Source organism: Chionomys nivalis, chromosome 7, assembly GCF_950005125.1.
Source record: "Chionomys nivalis chromosome 7, mChiNiv1.1, whole genome shotgun sequence".
NCBI lineage: Eukaryota > Metazoa > Chordata > Mammalia > Rodentia > Cricetidae > Chionomys > Chionomys nivalis.
The window spans coordinates 94076841-94095865 of NC_080092.1; the positions used below are offsets into that span (position 1 = coordinate 94076841).

The following is a 19025-nucleotide window of genomic DNA, read 5'->3' on the forward strand; positions in this document are numbered from 1 at the left end:
TGGGAAGGTGCTAGGGTTCACTGAGTAGAAAAGACAGGCCATGAACCCATGAATCCATGCAATCCATGTAGCATGCTACAGTACATGGGTAGTACCCTCTCCATGTCCTGGATTTCCAGACCGAATTTGAAAAAGGAGAAAGCTGAACATTTCTTTTTCTAGGCTTCCTTGAATGGATTCAACACGACCAGCCAGTTCACACTCCCACCGTGGTTTTCCCGCCATGATTGACTATGTCCTCTCAAAATAAGCCCCAAGATAGCTGCTTTGCCACAGCAAGAAAGAAAGAAAGAAAGAAAGAAAGAAAGAAAGAAAGAAAGAAAGAAAGAAAGAAAGAGGAGGAGGAAGAGGAGGAGGAATTAATACAACTTCATGTAAGACACAGAATATATTCTCAGATTTAAACAAGACATACTGGGAAGCAGCTCCCAAGCTGAAAGCCACTGTTTGATTGGATTGCCCATTTTCGAGAGCTCTTGAGACCATTGGCCCAGAGTGGTCGCCAAGACCATGGGAACTGAATACAGGATACTGACTGACCTGGTTCGGTGCACTCTGTCTACTGGTTCACAAATAACTCCCTCCCACAGTCAGCTGACCTCCTCTGGTCCTGTTGTATTTTTTTTGGCAACTTGTTCATGCCCAGGGTAGTTGGAAATAGGCCAGATGCTGTAGGCTGTTCTGCATCCTGTATCTCACTGGGGTGATGGGGCTCACTGGACCACTGGGTGCAGAATTCCCTGAGGAAGCCATGGAGCCCCTTTACTAGAATTTCCAGTTCCTGTGCTACAAGGCTGGGTCTTAATGATTCCGACTGGTACAGCCTTCGTCTCTGGCATTGGTGGCCTGGGTTTAGAAGAAAAGAGAGAAAGTTAGGATCATGCCTTTTTATGAATTCTGCAAAGAAAAGTCCCCACTTGTCTGGAGAACCACGGGCTAGTTTTCTAAAGAATTCATCAGCTCTGGGCAGTGATGACTCACACCTTTAATCTCAGTTCCCCGGGAGGCAGAGACAGGGGGATCTTTGTGAGTTCGAGACCAGCCTGGTCTACAGAGTGAGTTCCAAGACAACCAGGGCTACACAGAGAAACCCTGTCTCAAAATAAACAAGCAAGCAAACAAACAACAACAACAACAACAAAAACTTATTGGCTGCTCCAGCCTCACAGGAGTCTTGTTCAGAAGGTTGAGATGGAAAGACCTGGAAAGTACAATAGTTTGAGACTAGCCTGGGAATAATCGCAGAATCTGGACCCAAAAGAGACTTCAGTCAGATCCCCATTCAGCTCCCATCCTACAGACAAGGTGGTTCGTGCTTTTCAAAGTCAAAAATCCAAGAAAATAAAGGGTTCTGCCCTCTTACCCAGCATCCGGGTGTAACTGTACTTTTTTTTCTTTTTGAAGCTAGGTCTTCTGTAGCTCAGGCTACCTCTGTCTATAGCCAAGGATGACCTTAAACTTCTGATCCCCCTGCCTCCACTTTTTTGTTTGTTTTTTGTCTTCCAAGACAGGGTTTCTCTGTGTAGCCCTGGCAGTCCTGGATTCAGTTCCCTCTGTAGACCAGGCTGGCCTCGAACTCACAGAGATCCACCTGCCTCTGCCTCCCGAGTGCTGTTAAAGGTATGTGCCACCTGATCATTGATTAAAGAGAAAACTCACAGTGCAGGACAGACAGTAATCTACTTCATAAAGGCATTGTTTATTTTTTGTACTTTACTTATTTATCTTGAGACAAGATCTTACTATGCAGCCCTAGTTTACCTGGAACTCACTCTGTAGACCAGGCTGGCCTCGAACTCACAGAGATCCCCTGCCTCTAAACTTTCAGAGTGCCGGGACCAAAGGTATACACCACCGCACCCAACAGTTCAGTTTTCTTTTCAGACAGGGACTCACTCTGCACACAACCTTGTCTGGCCTGGAGCTCACTAAGTAAAATAAATGAGCCTCGGACTTGGTGCAGTCCTACAGACTGCCCGGTGCATGCTGGGATTACAGGCATGCGCCTTCCCACCAAACCGTCGGTTCTCTCCATGCGTATCCCTGAACCCCAGCGTGGTATCCTCATCTGCTGCAGATGTGGAGTCACGGTCTCCATCTAGATGCTTAGCACCTCCCCTGCAGCCCTCAGGAGACCGAAGCGCTCTGCCTGCCCTGCAGGCTCCTTCACTTACCTATGGGGCGGGTGGGACGCTGGAGCTGCAGGAGGAGGCAGGGCTGGCCTCTTCTGATGGTAGACCGTGAACCTTGCCAGGGAAGGGGTTGCTAGAGTGTTGCCAGAGGAAGCTGGAGCTGTTCCATCCCCGGGCTGGTTGACAAGCTACAGACAGAAGGCCAGGAGGTACCTGTGCTGCAAAGACTCCCGGGGTAGACACGGTCACCCAAATACCCAGGTTCTGAGGTTTGGGGGTCTGGTTTTTGTATTTTGACATGAGAGATTGCTTTGGGATAGGGGGCTGGCATTGATTTGTTTTGGTGTTCCCAATGTATTTTTTTAATTAGTTTTTCAGGAATTTTATGACATGAGTATATTCACACACACACACACACACACACTTTATTTTTGAGACAATGTCCCATGTGACTTGAAGCTGAACCTTTTGCCTCCACCTCCTCAGTGTTATCAACACTTTTATCCATCACTGCCTTTGGAAGAAGTTACCTGCCCCTCAGTAATTACAAAAGAAAAGAGATATGGGGCCGGAGAGATGACTCAGTGGTTAAGAACACCGGCTGCTCTTCCAGAGGACCTGGGTTCAATTCCCAGCACCCACATGGCGGACCACAGCTGTCTGTAACTCCAGTTCTGGGGGATCTGACACTTTCATACCAGTGCACATATAAAATAAAAGTTAAATAAAAAATATATGTGCATACACACACACACATTGGAGTGTCAGTGCAAACAAATATTACACAACACAACATTCCCCTCTTTTTTGTAAAAAAAAAAAAAGACAAGAGGTTTGCTGACCTCACATTCTGGAGGTTGGGGGCCAAGACCTGTAAGGGGTGTCTACTCGGCTTCTGGGTGGGGTCTTGTGCTGTACCAAGTGAAGAGGGAGCAGGTGCATGCAGGAGTCTGGTGAGCAAGGAAGTCGGGAAAGCCCAACTTGGTTCATAACAACCACTCTCATCAGGATCTAGTCCCATGAGGATGCTTAAGACCTCCCCCAGGCACCAGCCTGGCACTACTGCCCTGAGGACATCCAGCCTGGAGCTGAGTTGGTGATCCTAGCACATTCAAACCACAGAGGCAATGTGCAGGTGATGGAAGAGACGATGCTGGTCCAGTAAGGTGGCTACGAGCCCTGGAAAGATTATTCCACGACACAAAATAGTCTTCTCATTTCCCTTCAACCTCTTGTTTTTGTTTTTGTTTTTTTGTTTGTTTGTTTGTTTGGTTGGTTTTTTTTGTTTTTTTTTTCGAGACAGGGTTTCTCCGTAGCTTTGGAGCCTGTTCTGGAGCTAGCTCTTGTAGACCAGACTGGTCTCGAACGCACAGAGATCCACCTGCCTCTGCCTCCCGAGTGCTGGGATTAAAGGCGTGCGCCACCACCGCCCGGCTCCCTTCAACCTCTTAAGATTTGAGTTTTGATTAAGGAGGTACATACGTGTGGGTTTGTGCAAGTGGGTGTTGGTGCCCAGAGAGGCTGAAGGAATCAGCTCCCCTGGGTGCTGGCAACTAAACTGGGGTCCTCTGTCAGAGCAGCGCTTACTCTGAACCACTGAACTGTCTCTCCGGCCCTTCCCACAGCCTCTTAAAACCTATTTCATCTCTCTACTCACAGAAAAAGCCATTATTCAGGAGTGATGACACCCGCCTTTAGTCCCAGCACTGGGGAGGCAGAGGCAGGTGGATCTCTGAATGTGAGACCAGCCTGGTTTACACAAAAAGTCCCAGGCCAGCCAGACCTCAATCAGAGCTAAATAGTGAGACCCTGTATTAATAAAACAACAACAACAGGGGCTGGAGATATGGCTCAGAGGTTAAGAGCACAGACTGCTCTTCCAGAGGTCCTGAGTTCAAGTCCCAGCAACCACATGGTGGCTCACAGCCATCTATAATGAGATCTGGCATGCAAGCATACGTGGAAGGAATGTTGTATACATAATAAATAAATATATCTTTAAAGAACAAGCAACGACAAAAACCTCAAAAGAGAGAAAATGGGAGGGAAGGAGGGGGAGTCACTCATTAGGAAGCTGGGGATGTTAGCTGTTGCTCAGTAATAGAACACTGGCCTAGCCATCTAGGACTCTGGATCCAGTTTCCAGCATTGAGGTAGGGGTGGGGACGTATGATAAGCTGGACATTGCCTGAAGACAGCAGTGTGCTGACCCTTGGTGTGAGTTCTCACTGATGCCTGGTAACAATGGGGATAATATGTATCTCCCTAGGAACCAGGAAAATTTATGAATTGCCCTAGTCTTCATTCAGAAAGTTGACTTTGGACTGGAAGTCCTGGGTTTTCGTCAGTGGCAAGATGACTCCGTGGGTAAAAGTGCCTGCTGCCAAGCCTGAGAACCTGAGCTCTGCCCTCGGGACTTGGGTGGCACGAAAAGACCAATGGCCCCCGGTTGTTGTCCTCTGACCTCCACACACCCACTGTGGCATGCACATACCCACATACACACACAGTAAATAAATAATAAAAAACATAACAGCAAGCAAAGGAAAGAAACCATCCTCGTGTTACCCAGCTAGAGAAAAGGAAGGTCTCGGGGTGATTATGGAGGGGTCCTATGGAGGGGTACAGAAATGACAGAGGACTGTATGCAGGTGCTGGGACCCAGGGTAAACCATGTGCACCTCCCATGTGCCGGCTCTCTGTGCCTTTTCCCACGGGACATTGCGATGCTTGGATTTCTCATTTCCTGTTTTGTGAGTTTTCCCCTTATAATAAATAGAATATAATTGTTTTATCCTAGCTAGCCTGGTTATTTCAACAAGGTGCCCCAAACACAGGACCCCACGCACCTTTTACAGGACTGGGACTCAAAAGAGTGGGGTCTCCTGAGAACAGCACAATGCCAGGAAACCCAGACAGGTGTGGGGGCCAAAAGAGGGAAACGCTATGTGGACTACACTTACCTTCACATTACTGGGGTACAGGACTGGACTCATCTTAGGACTAAGGGAGGGAGGAACGGGATGGCAGGAGAGAGAGAGTGTGTGTTAGAGTCAGCTCTAGCCTTCTAGTCCTGCTCGTTAGCTTGCTGCAGACTTCCTATTCCAGAACCCCCAGGGAAGGAGTCCTCACCCTAAACCATGCACAGCACTTCAGAGGACTCAGGAAGTGACTGAGAATGTTTCCACTCATTTCTAGAACAGCCTGTGAGAGAGGTACACACCTGCCCCATTGTGAGTATGTGTTAAGAGAGAGGGCTGGAGTCTACCCAGCCAACAGCACCCAGACCTCCAGGGTGAGGAGAACAGTGCAATGAAAATCACTAGGTAGATGGGGCTGGAGAGCTGGCTCAGTGGTTAAGAGCACTGACAGCTCTTCCAGAGGACCTGGGTTCAATTCCCAGCACCCACATGGCAGCTCACAACTGTCTGTAACTCCAGTAACTCCAGTTCCAGGGGACCTGGCACCCTCACACAGAGACATATGTAGGCAAAACACTAATGTTCATAAAATAAAAATAATAAAGAGATGAAAATCACTAGGGATACACTATCTACATAATCTCCCACTAAGGGCAAAGGAAAGTCCAGAAAGGTCTAGATCCAGATGGTAGGATTGGGGAATGGAAGAATCATACTTACTGCCCAAATTGGCACTTAGGTCCCTTGGGGCAGAAGCCGGTGAAGTAGTTGAGACACATGACTTGATGGACATGGCGGTATTTACACAGGGGACCTAGTAGACAAAGAGCAAATGGCAAGAGAGCCTTCCTTCCCGAGGAGGGAGTAAACATGAAATAGTTCATGAGGAAGAACATGGGCTGCGGTAGGCTTTCCACTGGGAAGAGGGTGCATAAACCTTCCTGCCATGGATGTCCCTGAGGCCAGGAGACAGACAGGGGTAGAAACCTTGGCTCTGGGAAGGGCTGGGCATGTGGTTGAGTGGTAAAGCAGGAGTAGATCATGCTACCCGGGGTTCCATCCCTTTCTTTACCCTCTCCCAGCCCAAAAAAGGCGAGAGCATGCTCGAGCCATCTTTCCCCATCACACTGGAAGACATGTAATCGTAAGTCCCAGGGACCCTACCTTCTATGCTTGGCTGGGAGCAGGGCAAAGGGTAGAACTTAAGTGGCCTTCAGCACATGACTATCCTGCTAGGCTTCTCAGCCAAGGTCCCACATCCACCCACTGAGAAGGATAGGCTGTGAAGCCCCCTGGGAAGCCCCCTGGGAAGCCCTTGTGCCCTATGCAAGGCTGCATTCCCCAGTGTCTCGGGAGATTTCTCCACAGGCGTACAAGCCTCGGACAAATTCAGAAAGGCTTTCCACTGGGGCCTGTGGATGGCATAAGCCCTGGTGGGGAGCATTGCTCCTTGCCTGCTGAGTATCCCCGTCTGGGTCATCCCCGTCCCTCAGTGCATTCCATCCCTGTCCGCCGAGCTCTCACCATCCTTGCAGAACCCTTGGTTGTACCAAGGGCAGTCCTGGGGCTTGGGAGTTGGCTGCACGTGGAGGAAGAAGCAGTCTTTGTTGCTGCAGTTACCTGAAAAACCCGTTGTGCTCTGTATATAAGCAGGTCCACGCTTTGGACCACTTCTGCATCCCCACCTGGTTTACCTCCGTCTTCCCTCCCATGGGATCCCCTGGCCCGTCTTCTGTTTGTCCATCATCTTTGGAAGACCTCTGCCACCGGAAGAGGAAGTTCCCGTCCACTATTCCCAGAGCCCAAGGAGGGGTAGAGGTGTTTTGGAGGAAATACCATGGAAAGAGCAGAGCTTCTGGTTGGGCCCAGTGGGGCCCCTTTCAGAGGACCCACCCCTTAGCTGTGAGCCTAGGCTGTGCTGTCTATACAGTAAACCAAGTCTTATTCTACTGCATTCTCACAAGGAGACAGCCTTGTAGACACAGGCTGCCTGCAGCTGTGGCTTTTAGGTTTCCCTTGGGCAGATCTGAAGGAGAGAGATTATGACCCATTCTGTTGACTTTCCCTGGAGAACCTGTGAATGTCTCTGCTCTCACCCTCCCTAAAACCCTACAACTGTGCGCTCTGGAATGAACAGGAACTTCATACGATCTGCCAGAGAGTTAGCTTAAACACAGGGTTCTTCTCCAAGATGATGCTTCACCTGAGGAAGAGGTCTCGATTCCTAAGCGTTTGTCTTTCCTTCCCAGCCCTTCCATTTCACAAACGCGAATGCCAGCCTTCAGGGAGAAGCAAGTACCTCATCTGTTTGCCATGATTCCTCACACCAAAAGCATTTAGTGACACATCCTTAGCCAACCTGGTAGAGTGCTGTCCCCTGGGTTTAAGCCTCTTTAGGACTCAAAACGACCTCATGCATGGAGTTGGTGAACGCTTGGGCCACTGCACGTTGCTATATTTGCTCCTAGCCAGCAGGTGGCAGCAACACTCCAGCCTCCACTCTCCTTTGTAACTGCACATACTCCTTTCCAGCATTGGCCATCCTGTCTCTAACTAAATGTTCTTTCTGGCTCCCAAGCCTCAACACAAGTGAGTGAGTGAGTGAGTGAGTGAGTGAGTGAGTGAGTGAGTGAGTGAGTGAGTGAGTGAGTGAGTGAGTGAGTGAGTGAGTGAGTGAGTGAGTGAGTGAGTGAGTACGCATGCGAGTTTCTTAGGCTTAGTTACAGACCATGAACAAGGCATTACTGACCCCAAAACAGTGCCATCCCGGCAAAGTCTCAGGCCACTGCGAGGACAGCTTCACAGTGTTGCATCACAGCCCCTTCCGGTCAGTCTACTTCTCATGTTCTCTCTTCAGCACTTGTTGATCCAGCAGGGGTTTTGGGTTTTTTTGGTTTGTTTGGGTTTGGGTTGTTTTGGTTTTTTAAGACAGGGTTTCTCTGTGTAGCCCTGGTTATCCTGGAATTCACTCTTGTAGACCAGGATGACTCTGAACTCAGAAATCCACCTGCCTCTGCCTCCTAAGTGATGGGTTTAGAGGAATGTGCCACCATTTAAAGGAATGCCAGGTGTTGTTTTTTGTTTGTTTTTGTTTTTTAAATAGAGACACTGCTGAAGCTCATGGTAGCACATTTCTCTAAGCCCAGGGCTTAGGAGGCAGAGGCAGACAAATCTTTTGAGTTGAGGCCAGCCTAGTCTACAAAGTGAGATTTAGGCCAGCCTAGTCTACAAAGTGAGATTCAGGCCAGCCTAGTCTACATAGTGAGTTTCAGGTCAGCCAGGGCTACATAATGAGACCCTGTATCAAAGTGGAGGGGGCATGACAAGGAAGAATGAAGAATGATACACACACATCCACACATACATATATACACACATACATACATACACACATGCATACATACATACACACACATACATACATACACACATACACACACATGCATACATACACACACATACATACATACACACATACATACATGCACACATACATACATGCTTTTTAAAAGACAACCTATGTAGCTCAGGTAGTCTTTGAATTTTAATCCTCCTTCCTCAACCTCCAAAATATTAGGGTAAAAAATTGGGATCTTGGGGGTGGGGTGGGATGAGGGTAAGGGGAGATGGGGAGAGAAAAGTGGGAAGGGGAGGATGGGGGGAACTTGGGGAAATGGGATGGTTGGGATAATGGAAGGATGGATATGGGAGCAGGGAAGTATATATCTTAATTAAGGGAGCCATCTTAGGGTTGGCAAGAGACTTGACTCTAGAGGGACTCCCAGGTGCCCAGGGCGATGTCCCCAGTTAGTTCCTTGGGCAGCTGAGGATAGGGAACCTGAAATGGCCCTATCCTATAGCCATACTGATGAATATCTTGCATATCACCATAGAACTTTCATCTGGCGATGGATGGAGATAGAGACAGAGACCCACATTGGAGCACCGGAATGAGCTCCCAAGGTCCCAATGAGGAGCAGAAGGAGGGAGAACATGAGCAAGGAAGTCAGGACCGCGAGGGGTGCACCCACCCACTGAGACAGTGGGGCTGATCTATTGGGAGCTCACCAAGGCCAGCTGGACTGGGACTGAAAAAGCATGGGATAAAACCGGACTCTCTGAACATGGCGGACAATGAGGGCTGATGAGAAGCCAAGGACAATGACATTGGGTTTTGATCCTACTGCATGTACTAGCTTTGTGGGAGCCTAGCCAGTTTGGATGCTCACCTTCCTGGACCTGGATGGAGGAGGGAGGACCTTGGACTTTCCACAGGGCAGGGAATCCTGACTGCTCTTCAGACTGGAGAGGGAGGGGGAGAGGAGTGGGGGGGAGGGGGAGAGGAGTGGGAGGACGAGGAGGGAAATGGGAGGCTGGGAGGAGACGGGAATTTTTTTTTCAATAAAAAAAAAAAAGCCAGGCGGTGATGGCACACGCCTTTAATCCCAGCACTCGGGAGGCAGAGGCAGGCAGATCTCTGGGAGTTTGAGGCCAGCCTGGTCTACAAGAGCTAGTTCCGGGACGGGCACCAAAGCTACAGAGAAACCCTGTCTCGAAAAAAAATAAAATAAATAAATAAATAAAAATAAAAAAATACTAGGGTAAAAAGCATAAAAGCAAGCAATATATATATATTGAAACCAGTCTTGCTATGTAATTCTGGCTGGCCTGAAATTCTACATATAGACCAGGCTGGCCTCAGACTCACAGAGATTGGCCTGTTTCTCTCTGCCTCTTGAGTTCTGGAATTAAAAGCATGTGCCACCACATCTAGCATATAATTATATAATTATTTGTGTAATGCTAGAGATCTTCACTCACTGTTAAGAGCAAAACCTTGGACTGGAGAGATGGCTCAGTGGTTAAGAACACTGACTGCTCTTCCAGAGGTCCTGAGTTCAATTCCCAGCCACCTCATGGTGGCTCACAACCATCTGTAATGAGATCTGGTGCCCTCTTCTGGTGTGTAGGGATACAGGCAGGCAGAACACTGTATACATAATGAATAAACCTTAAAAAAAAAAAAAGCAAAACCTTGGCTTACATATAATCATGAGTTTACTCATCTGCCCTAAATCACTTGTAGGAAAATATGGTCCAGTACCACATCTGATCACCAAGCTAAGAAACCCTGGGCTGAGAGAGTAAAAGGACATTTCTAAGTGAAATGCTTCAGGCAGTGGCTTCAGGGACCTGTCTCCAGATAAACTTTGTCCTTCTATTTTAGATAGATATTCTGGCAGCCCTCATGAACTGCCACAGGACTCGGCTCTCTGGAGCAGGCAGTCTGGAATGCTGGACTGGAAGAATGGGATGAACTTTCCCTGCCTGCCTCCTCCCCCCACCCAGAGAGACTGTGCCAGCTTCAGGGTAGCCAGGACCCTTCTCATCAGCACTAATGGAACTGCTACCTGCAAGGAGTGTGGCCCTGCGGTCTCCTGAATGAGGGATGGGCCCGCAGATCCAGCATGCTCCCTCCCCCCCACTCTTCTCCCCTTCCCTCCTCCAACCCCTCACTTTAGAAACCAGTGGACTAGATAATCCCAGCCACACTGGAACTAATCAAACACCAAGATGTAGACTTGACACTGGGAAGGTAAACATTCATGGGCTCCATCTTTTGGTGAGTTTGGAAAGGTGGCTGTGGCTGCCCTAAATAGCTCCTGGGATGACCAAGAAGGACTTGAGGCCCCAAGGGAGTCTGGAGCAGACCTGACCACACAAGATAATTTTAGGGACCAGACTTCTGAACTTCGTGGCTTTATATACACAGTGACCTTCTCTTTCCATCAAGCGATGCGGGCTTTCCGCTTTGGGAGGTAAGATGACATTTTCATCTAAAATAAAAGTTAGAAATAGCAGGAGAACAGAAAGAAGTCGGGGTGGGGGTGGGGTCTCCTGGGTTCTGGTGACCATTCTGAGTGCAGCTACCAAATACATCTCATGTGGGAAGGCCTGACTGGTACCATAGGGACTGAGAGGTGGGTCATTCAGGGCTGTTCCTGGCCATTTCTGGGTGTGGGTTAGCCTGAAGTGGAAAACAATATTATTTTCCCTTGGAGCTGACTGCCACACTGAGACTAACCAATGGCAGATTTGGGTCTGCAGCCTTTATTTATTTTTATTTTTTATTTGCTTCTTAAAGGTTTGTTTCTTTTTATTTTATGTGTATGGGTGTTTTTGCCTGCCTGCACGTGTGTATATGAAGCATATCTTGCCTGGAACCTGAGAGCACCAGAAGAGGGTATCAGACGCCCTGGAACTGGAGTTCTAGGTGACTGTGAGCCACAGTGTGGGTTCTGGGAACCAAATCCAGGTCCTCTGGAAATGCTGAAGTGCTTTTAATCACTGAACCACCTCCCCAGCCCCCTATTGGTTTATTTTTGAGACAGTTTCATTGTGTAGCCCTGGCTGGCCTGAAGCTTACGATGATGACTTTAAACCCAGAGGTCTGCCTGCCTCTGCCTCCTGGGATGAAAAGTCACAACTGACCCTATTTCATATTGTTTGGTTGTTGTTGCTTTTGGACAAAGTCTCGTGAAGTCCAGGCTACCCTTGAACTTCTCTGTATCTGAGACTGGCCATGAATTCCTGATTCTCCTGCCTCAGCCTCCCTAGCGCTGAGACTAGAGGTGCGTTGCACCGGGCCCAGCCTTGGTTCGATTTTCTTAGGGTTCAGAGAAGCAGGCAGCTTGGGCTCAGACAGACAGGGCTGGTCTTTCAGGCCTCTTCGACCCTTACCCATCACTCCCACAGACCAGGCAGGGCATTACCGAACTTTGAGTGGAAGTAGCACACCGGCATCCTGGTGACGTCATACTGGTGTAGGAATTTACAGCTATCAGCCTTTCGGCAGAGCCCTCGAAGCCAGTGTTTGCACACCACCATCTTCTTGCCCTTCTCATGCCGAAGCGGGCACAGCATCCCTGCAGAACATGGCACCTGCTGTAGGCCTCACCTGACCTGCCTGGAGGAGCTCCCCAGGGCCTATGACACCGCCACTGGCCACCTAAGTCATCTGTGTCCATCACCTGGACACGACCTCAGAAGGGCTGGGACAGGGGCCAGAGAGTACCACACCGGGCAAGAGGCTCTATTAAGAGACAGTGGGCTGCTCTCCCAGAGTCAGACCCCAAGAACCTCCAGGATGCCTCCCCCGTAAGAGAGCAGTGGCCTCACCCCACAACCATAGACAGACAGCCCAGCTCTAGGCATACCATAAGGGCTTGTTGAGTTCATGACTTTTGCAGCAGGGGAAATTTTTTGAATTTGCTTCTTGTTTTTATTTGTATGTGTTTGTGTGTGTGCCTGAGTGTGTGTGTGTGTGTGTGTGTGTGTGCACGTTGTGTGTGCAGGAGCCCTCAGAGGTCAGAAGAGGTAGCCGATCCCCTAGAACCGCAATACAGACTGCTGTCAGCTGCCAGGTGGTTGGTGGGAACTGCAGCAGGGTCCTCTGCGAGAGAAGCAAATGCCTTTACCTGCTGAATCATCTCTCTTACGTTTTGAAATAGGTTCTCATGTAGCCCAGGCTGGGTTCAAATTACTATGTTGCCAAGAATGACCTCGGATTTCTGATCCTTCTGCCCCCAATTCTTGAGTGCTGAGATTACAGGCATGCTCAGTGTATGCATGCATGCTAGGGATCACAGGCCTAATGTATGTTAGGCTACCCACAGAGCACCTGCTCAGCATGCATTCATGACTTCAAATATTAAGAACAATGCAGTCGCTGGGTGGTGGATGGCACACGCCTTTAATCCCAGCACTCGGGAGGCAGAGGCAGGCAGATCTCTGTGAGTTTGAGGCCAGCCTAAAGAATGAGTTCTAGAACAGGCTCCAAAGCTAGAGAAACTATGTCTCAAAAAAACAAAAACAAAAAACTAAAGAAGAACGTAGCTATGAAATAGGTGAGGCTTACAATGGGCAGGCACTAGAAAAGTTAGGTCTGACCACCTCTCTGTCTTTATTCAGGAGATACTGCCAGCAGAAGGGAGGGCTGTGGCTAAACAGGACCTGTGTCATGCCTGACCAGAGTGCCTTCTAGTGCCCCTTCCCATGCACATCCCTAGTGCTATGATCTTCCTCAATAGCAACTTGCTGTCTTTGCAAGAAAGAAGCCATCTCTTTGAGTCCAATAACTCCTTGGAGACTTGGTCTGGAATGGACCTGGAAGGTTCCGGTTGCCCAGAGCCCTGAATGACAGTGAGCTCCTTTTCCTTCCCATCCAACCATTTGAAAGTGGACAAACAGGCTCGGGGTCCTCCTTGCCTGACCTCCTACCTCCTGGATTTTAGGAACAGAAGAATAAGGGTCCCCCAGGCGTGCCCCTAAAGAGCCTCTCCATCTGGATCTATAGGTAGGCTTCGGGGAGGAATGGGAACCCAGCCGTTAGGGGTAAGCTATTTTGGCAACTGTATGTCTCTATTGGAGAAACCTCAAAGTGACACACGATTCAGAAGAGAAGGCCAGAGGCCTGGGAGTAAGTCAGGCTACTTCTGGGGGAGGGATCTGAGAGGGAGATCCTTGAACAGCAGTAGCCATCACTCCAGAGGCTACCTAAGGGCAAAAGAAATAGCCTGGATGATCTCACTAGTTCCCATGTTGATTCAAGGTGGGGAGGCCTGGTTGGGAAGAGGATGGGTTAGACTAAGGCAGACAGAAGCCTGATAACACAGCCAAAAAGCCTGACACATCACTACCTCCATCAAGAAGAGAGTTTGGGGCTGGAGAGAAAGCTGATAGAGAGTGGTTAACAACACGGGCTGCTCTTCCAAAGGCCCTGAGTTTGGTTTCCAGCACCCACGGCAGGCAGCTCACAAACACCTGTAACTATAGTTCCAGACAGATCTAACACCTCTGGTTTCCAAGGACACACGTGTTTATGTTTGTATAACCACACACAGGTACGCATAATCAAAGAAAATTTTTTTAAGGAAGGGAATGAGGTAGCCCTGGTACAAATGCCAGGGGTGGGCCACCTCCAGGCCACTGCTCTCCTCGTGAGGCTGAATCCTGTCCTACCCCAGGTGCAAATCTCACACTCTCTCCTAGGCCCTGGCTGAACACAGCAAGGCCCATGCAGTTGTTCCTCTTCCTGCCCAGCCTAGGCCGGCCTCACTCACCTTTCTCACAGAGCCCTTTAGCGAAGAAGTTGCATACGGCTGAGCTGGACTCTAGAGAAGAGAACAGAGGAGAAGGTAGCTTCCCCAGAGCTGAGCTCCCTGCCAGGGCACCTCAAGTTCCTCTTCAGCAAGTCCCACCAAAGCCTCCTATGGGCTTGGATCTGTGTGAGGCCCCGACTATTCTTCCTGGCTACCATCTTTGGGTTCTTGCTTTCCGGTGTTGTTTGCTTGGTTCTTTGTTTGTTTATGACACAAGGTCTGATTCTGCGGTCCAGGTTGGCCTGGAACTCATAACAATCCTCCTGTCCCAGCCTCATGCTGGCTACAGTTTCTGCCATCCGAAGCAGCTGTCATTTGTCCCCTCTTGTGGCAACTATGAGTCAAAGGTACCCTCTTCCTAAGCCCTTTCCCCCCACCCCACCCCGGCTTTCTGGAGCCAGCTTCTAAATTCCACTTAAACTCAGGATATCTCTGAGACAGGAGGTACAAGTATTTGGGGGCAGCCAGGGAGCCCTGAAGGCCAGAGAGAAGTTCAGAAATCTGTCTATCCTGGACCGTGAACCACCCAGAAGCCCTATCGGACAGATGGAAGGAAGTCAGAGAGGACAGCTTCAAGGACCCAGGCAGGGGAACCAGGCCATTGTCACTCACTGTCCATGCCCTGGAAAGGCAGGAGCCCAGTCCCCTTCTGCAATTCCACATCCTGCTCGAAGGCGAACGTGAGCCCTTCCAGCCCTGCGATGATCTCCTCCATCTTAAGTCTCTCACTGGGATCGCTCCAAGTTGCTAGAGCCCCTACAGGTGGCTCCTATATAATCCATCAACACTTAAGGGGCCAGGCCCTAGCTGATGCTTGCCCCTAGCCTCTCCCCCACGTCACCTCTTCATTCAGGGTGCCAGTGGCTAGGTGTCTGCATATGACTCTCTAACTGGGTTGACAGCTGTCTCAGCCCTCCTACCCAAGCAGGTGCAAGCACCCCAGGACCCAACGCCCCCACACTGTTCCCACAATCCTCATCCTCAGGTGGGGAGGGATTGGCAGACTTACACCTGTTTATCTCTGTGTGTCGCCAAACACAGCCAAACTAAGGCTCCCATTGTGCCTGTGGGGACACAGCCACAGGTGAGCAAGGGAGATGCTGGCGCTAACCTACTACAGAAGTGCCATCAACTGCCTGAGCCTCGGGTGGGGTGTGGCGTGGGACAGAGGAACGCTTTCTCCCTTAGGTCCCAGGCACTTTCCCTCTCACAAAGTCCTCAGAGCCTCTTTTCCAGGCTGAATGACAAGCCCCAAGTGTGCTCTCTTCCTGGAAGAGCACTAAAGGAATGAAGGCCAGAAGAATCGGAAATAGTTGCACGAAGGGCCCTTTGTTTACCCTGCAGGCAATCACAACTGTAAACTCTTGGCTGGCTGGTGGAACCAACCCAAGACTGGTTTGAGGGGGGGTGACCTCCCAGCTAGGAATCGACTGGGCCACCCCAGAGCCTCCCCTTCCCAGCCACCCTCAAAGTGCTTTGAAAATGAAATCTCCATGCAGACGTTGTTTTATTATTATGATGCCAGCCCTGCCTTGCAGGGCTGAGGATGTCTGAATTGGCTTTCTTAGAAACATTTTTAAAACTCTAATTAAACTAGGCTGTCCCCTCCCCTTGCTGGGTCCTGAACTAGCCTGGCCTCTCCTGGAACCACTGTTTATGGGACGCACTGGCCTTTGAGGACCACAGAACCAGAACCAGAGTGTTCTCCTCCCGGGACCCAGTAGGGAGAGGTAAGCAGTGCCCCGAGGCCTGTGGCTGAGTGGACAGGATCCAGCCTGCCAGTTTTGTTTCCTGCGGCTGCCACACCTAGGTTTGTTGTTCTTTTGAACTCCAAATCTGAAAAGAAAACAGCTGGAGAGATAAACCCACAGTGGGAATGGCGTGGGAGCTGGGTGAGGCTGGAGTAAGAGCTGCCTGGGATCACCCACCCTGTCCTTGTCCACACTGGGCACTGAAGGCAGAATGGCTATGGTACTGTCTAGGTCTAGGGTCTAGGGGTCCTTGGGGAAGAAGCCTTTGCATCTCATGATCCTACCCCTAGGTATTGATTAGGTCCCAGGACTGTTACCTTGGGCTCATTTGAGAGAAGGTAGAACAGAGCAGGAAATCAGGTGCCGCGAGGCCAAGAGCACAGTGCAGAGCAATCTCCTAAAGATGGTGGATCACTGCCCTCAACACTCTAGAGAATAAGTGGTGGATGGAGTGGTGAGGGCAGGGAGAAGGTGGCAGAGAGCATGCTAGGAGAAAAGTCTAGACACGAAGGGTGATGGGGGTGGGTGGTGGTGGGGGGAATGTTCCAGAAGAGGAGCCAGAGCTAAGACCTGAGGCAAGAAACAAGCATTCAATGAAGGGGTACAGTGGATGGCAGGATGGAAGGATGAAGGTAGTGGAGTCTTTTGCCACTTTGGTGGCTTGCTTTTGTTTTTATTTTGTGAGACAAGGTCTCTATACATAGCCCTAACCAACCTGGAACCCAGGAGGTAGAACAGGCTACAAAGACCCGCTAGGCCTGCCCCTGCTGGGTTGAAAGGCAGTGAGCAGTTACTACAGTTGTAGGTTTTTTTTTGTTTGGTTTTTCGAGACAGGGTTTCTCTGTGGTTTTGGAGCCTGTCCTGGAGCTAGCTCTTGTAGACCAGGCTGGTCTCGAACTCACAGAGATCCGCTTGCCTCTGCCTCCCGAGTGCTGGGATTAAAGGCCTGCGCCACCACCGCCCGGCCAGCCGTAGGTTTTTATCACAAAGGTAGCCAAACCTCCCAAAGACTCCCTGGAGAGGACGGATGCTCTGGAGGATGGGCTGAGAGGAAAGGCGGGAAGGAGGATGTAGTAGTTGAAGAGCAGGGATGTGGCCTGAGGTACTTTCTGGAACTCCGGTGCTCCAAAGTAAAACCTCAGACCCTCATTTGAAACGCTTCCCCTGAGTGGCACGCTTCTCCTCTCTTAGGTTAAGGGGCCATTCCAGTATCTGGTCTGCACAGCGCACTCCTGAATGTCAAAGCATGGGCTCCCTCTCCCCTGGCCTTCTCATGGTTAATGCAGTACAAGAAAGAGTCCTTCTGTAGTGGGCTGAACTGACCCCTACCTGGTTCTACCGCCTTCTATCGTGGGCTTGGCCTTATTTGGAAATAGAGACTGCAGGCATCGGTAAGTTGCCGGTCTAGAGATAGGATCACCCTGAAATTAGGGTCTGTCCTCAACCCGATTAGTGGATACCCTTGTGCGAGAAGAGGAGGCAGGCATGGCACACGCCTGTAATCCTGGTACTGAGATGCCAAAGCAGGAGCAAGAAGAGTTACAGACCATCTCAGGCAACACAGCGTCTATCTTAGAATGCAGAGAAAGGAAAGAACAATTGGAGACATCCAGATCCTGAGGAGACGTGGGAAAGGAGGCCTCATGAAGAGAGAAGTGGAGACCAGAGCCGTACTGCTACTTCAGGAAGTTAAGAACTGCAGGCAGCCATCACTCGGGAAGCTACGAGAGTCATACACTGTCTCCCGAGGCTCCAGAGGGCATGGCCGGACTTTGCACCTTTGACCTCAAGAACATTAGAGAACACACCCGTCAGTAGCTTTCAGTCCCCTTCTTGTCACCTGCAACAGCTGCCACAAATGTCACGCCACACCCCCTGGGGTGTTACGCACCTCACCCCTTTCACTGGTGAGCTAACAGCAGGCAGAAGAAAGGGCTGGGGTGTGGCTCAGCGATGGAAAACTTGCCCACTGTGCATGGCACCCTACGTTCGATCCCCTGCAAAACACAGAAAGAAGCTGGACAAATGAGACCGAAGCAGGACACATAAACAGGAAAGAACCCAACGTGGGGGCTCACGCCTGGAAGCCCAGAAATTAGGAAGCTACGGAAGGAGAATTGCCATGACTGTGTAGCTAATCTAGGATGGTGGTTTACATGGGGATGGTCCCCATCAGCTCATATATTTGGAATCTTGGTCTCTCCCAGTTGGTGAAACTATTTGGGAAGGATTAGGAGGTATGACCTTGTTGGAGGAGGTGTGCCATTCCCAGTTAGCTAGTATGCGTTCACTCTCTGTCTCTTGTTGATGAACTTTCTCATCAAGACCACCAGTTCACAAACAATGACACTGAGACTTATTATTGATTATGAAAGCTTGGCCTTAGCTTAGGCTTGTTCCTAACTAGTTCCAATAAATTAGCCCATATTTTAAGGTCTATGTTCTTTTGCATAGTTCAGCTACCTTTACTCATCCTGCTTCCTCCACATCTGGTTGGTAGCTATGCTTTTCTTCCTTTCTGAGTCCTCTCTGTCCCCAGAAGTCCTGCCTAATGTTATGCCCAAATCCACGGGGTCCCCACAAAAGCCAACAAAGGAGACCGAGTCCCATATGTAAAAGCAAAGAGCCTTTATTTTAATCAAGTTTGCAAACTCAGTCTCTCCACATGTCCAACGTATTGGAATAACCAGAGAGCCCTGAGCTCAATTGGAATTGGGTTTTTGTAGTAGTAAAGGTGGGGGTGAGGGGTCTCTGAGGTTCAGGACCCCTGATTGGCTGACATTTGTGTAAGGGTGTTCTGGTGAGGTGATCCTATATCTACAGCAGTTGGAACGGTTGGAACGTTAGGCATTTCCTTTAAATGATCTACTCTTGGGTGGGGTTTGGGTAATCTCAGCTAGTGGTATTTTCCTGCTACCCAGGTATTGCTTCAGGGTAAACTACTGAGATGCAGGCCTCTTATTTAAATTTATTGATGGCCAAATCCCAGGTGATAATAGTTGGAAGTAAAGAACTTCCTTTGGGTGACCTGCCCAGACTTAAATTATCACGGCTGGTCCC

General features: G+C 49.7%; 1 protein-coding gene across 1 annotated transcript; it reads right to left on the bottom strand.

Annotated features, from left to right (window-relative positions):
• Positions 1-363: 363 nt before the first annotated feature.
• Cpsf4l (cleavage and polyadenylation specific factor 4 like) lies at positions 364-14929 on the bottom strand. The gene is made up of 9 exons (XM_057776418.1): positions 14827-14929; positions 14176-14226; positions 11827-11979; positions 6578-6673; positions 6317-6319; positions 5774-5867; positions 5090-5135; positions 2175-2320; positions 364-846 (listed from the first exon to the last, which is right to left on the bottom strand). Exons 1-9 carry the CDS (start codon positions 14927-14929, stop codon positions 714-716), a joined length of 825 nt encoding a protein of 274 aa, XP_057632401.1. The 3' UTR covers positions 364-713.
• Positions 14930-19025: the final 4096 nt, after the last annotated feature.

What these genes read in the sequence shown, in the direction of transcription:
- Cpsf4l (XM_057776418.1), bottom strand. Translation starts at nt 14,929, where the DNA reads ATGGAGGAGATCATCGCAGGGCTGGAAGGGCTCACGTTCGCCTTCGAG. An exon ending in CCTAAGTGCCAATTTGGGCA is followed by an intron (nt 5,136 to 5,773) that starts GTAAGTATGATT and finishes TCCCTCCCTTAG; the next exon opens with TCCTAAGATGAGTCCAGTCC. An exon ending in GCGTCCCACCCGCCCCATAG is followed by an intron (nt 847 to 2,174) that starts GTAAGTGAAGGA and finishes TTCTAAACCCAG; the next exon opens with GCCACCAATGCCAGAGACGA.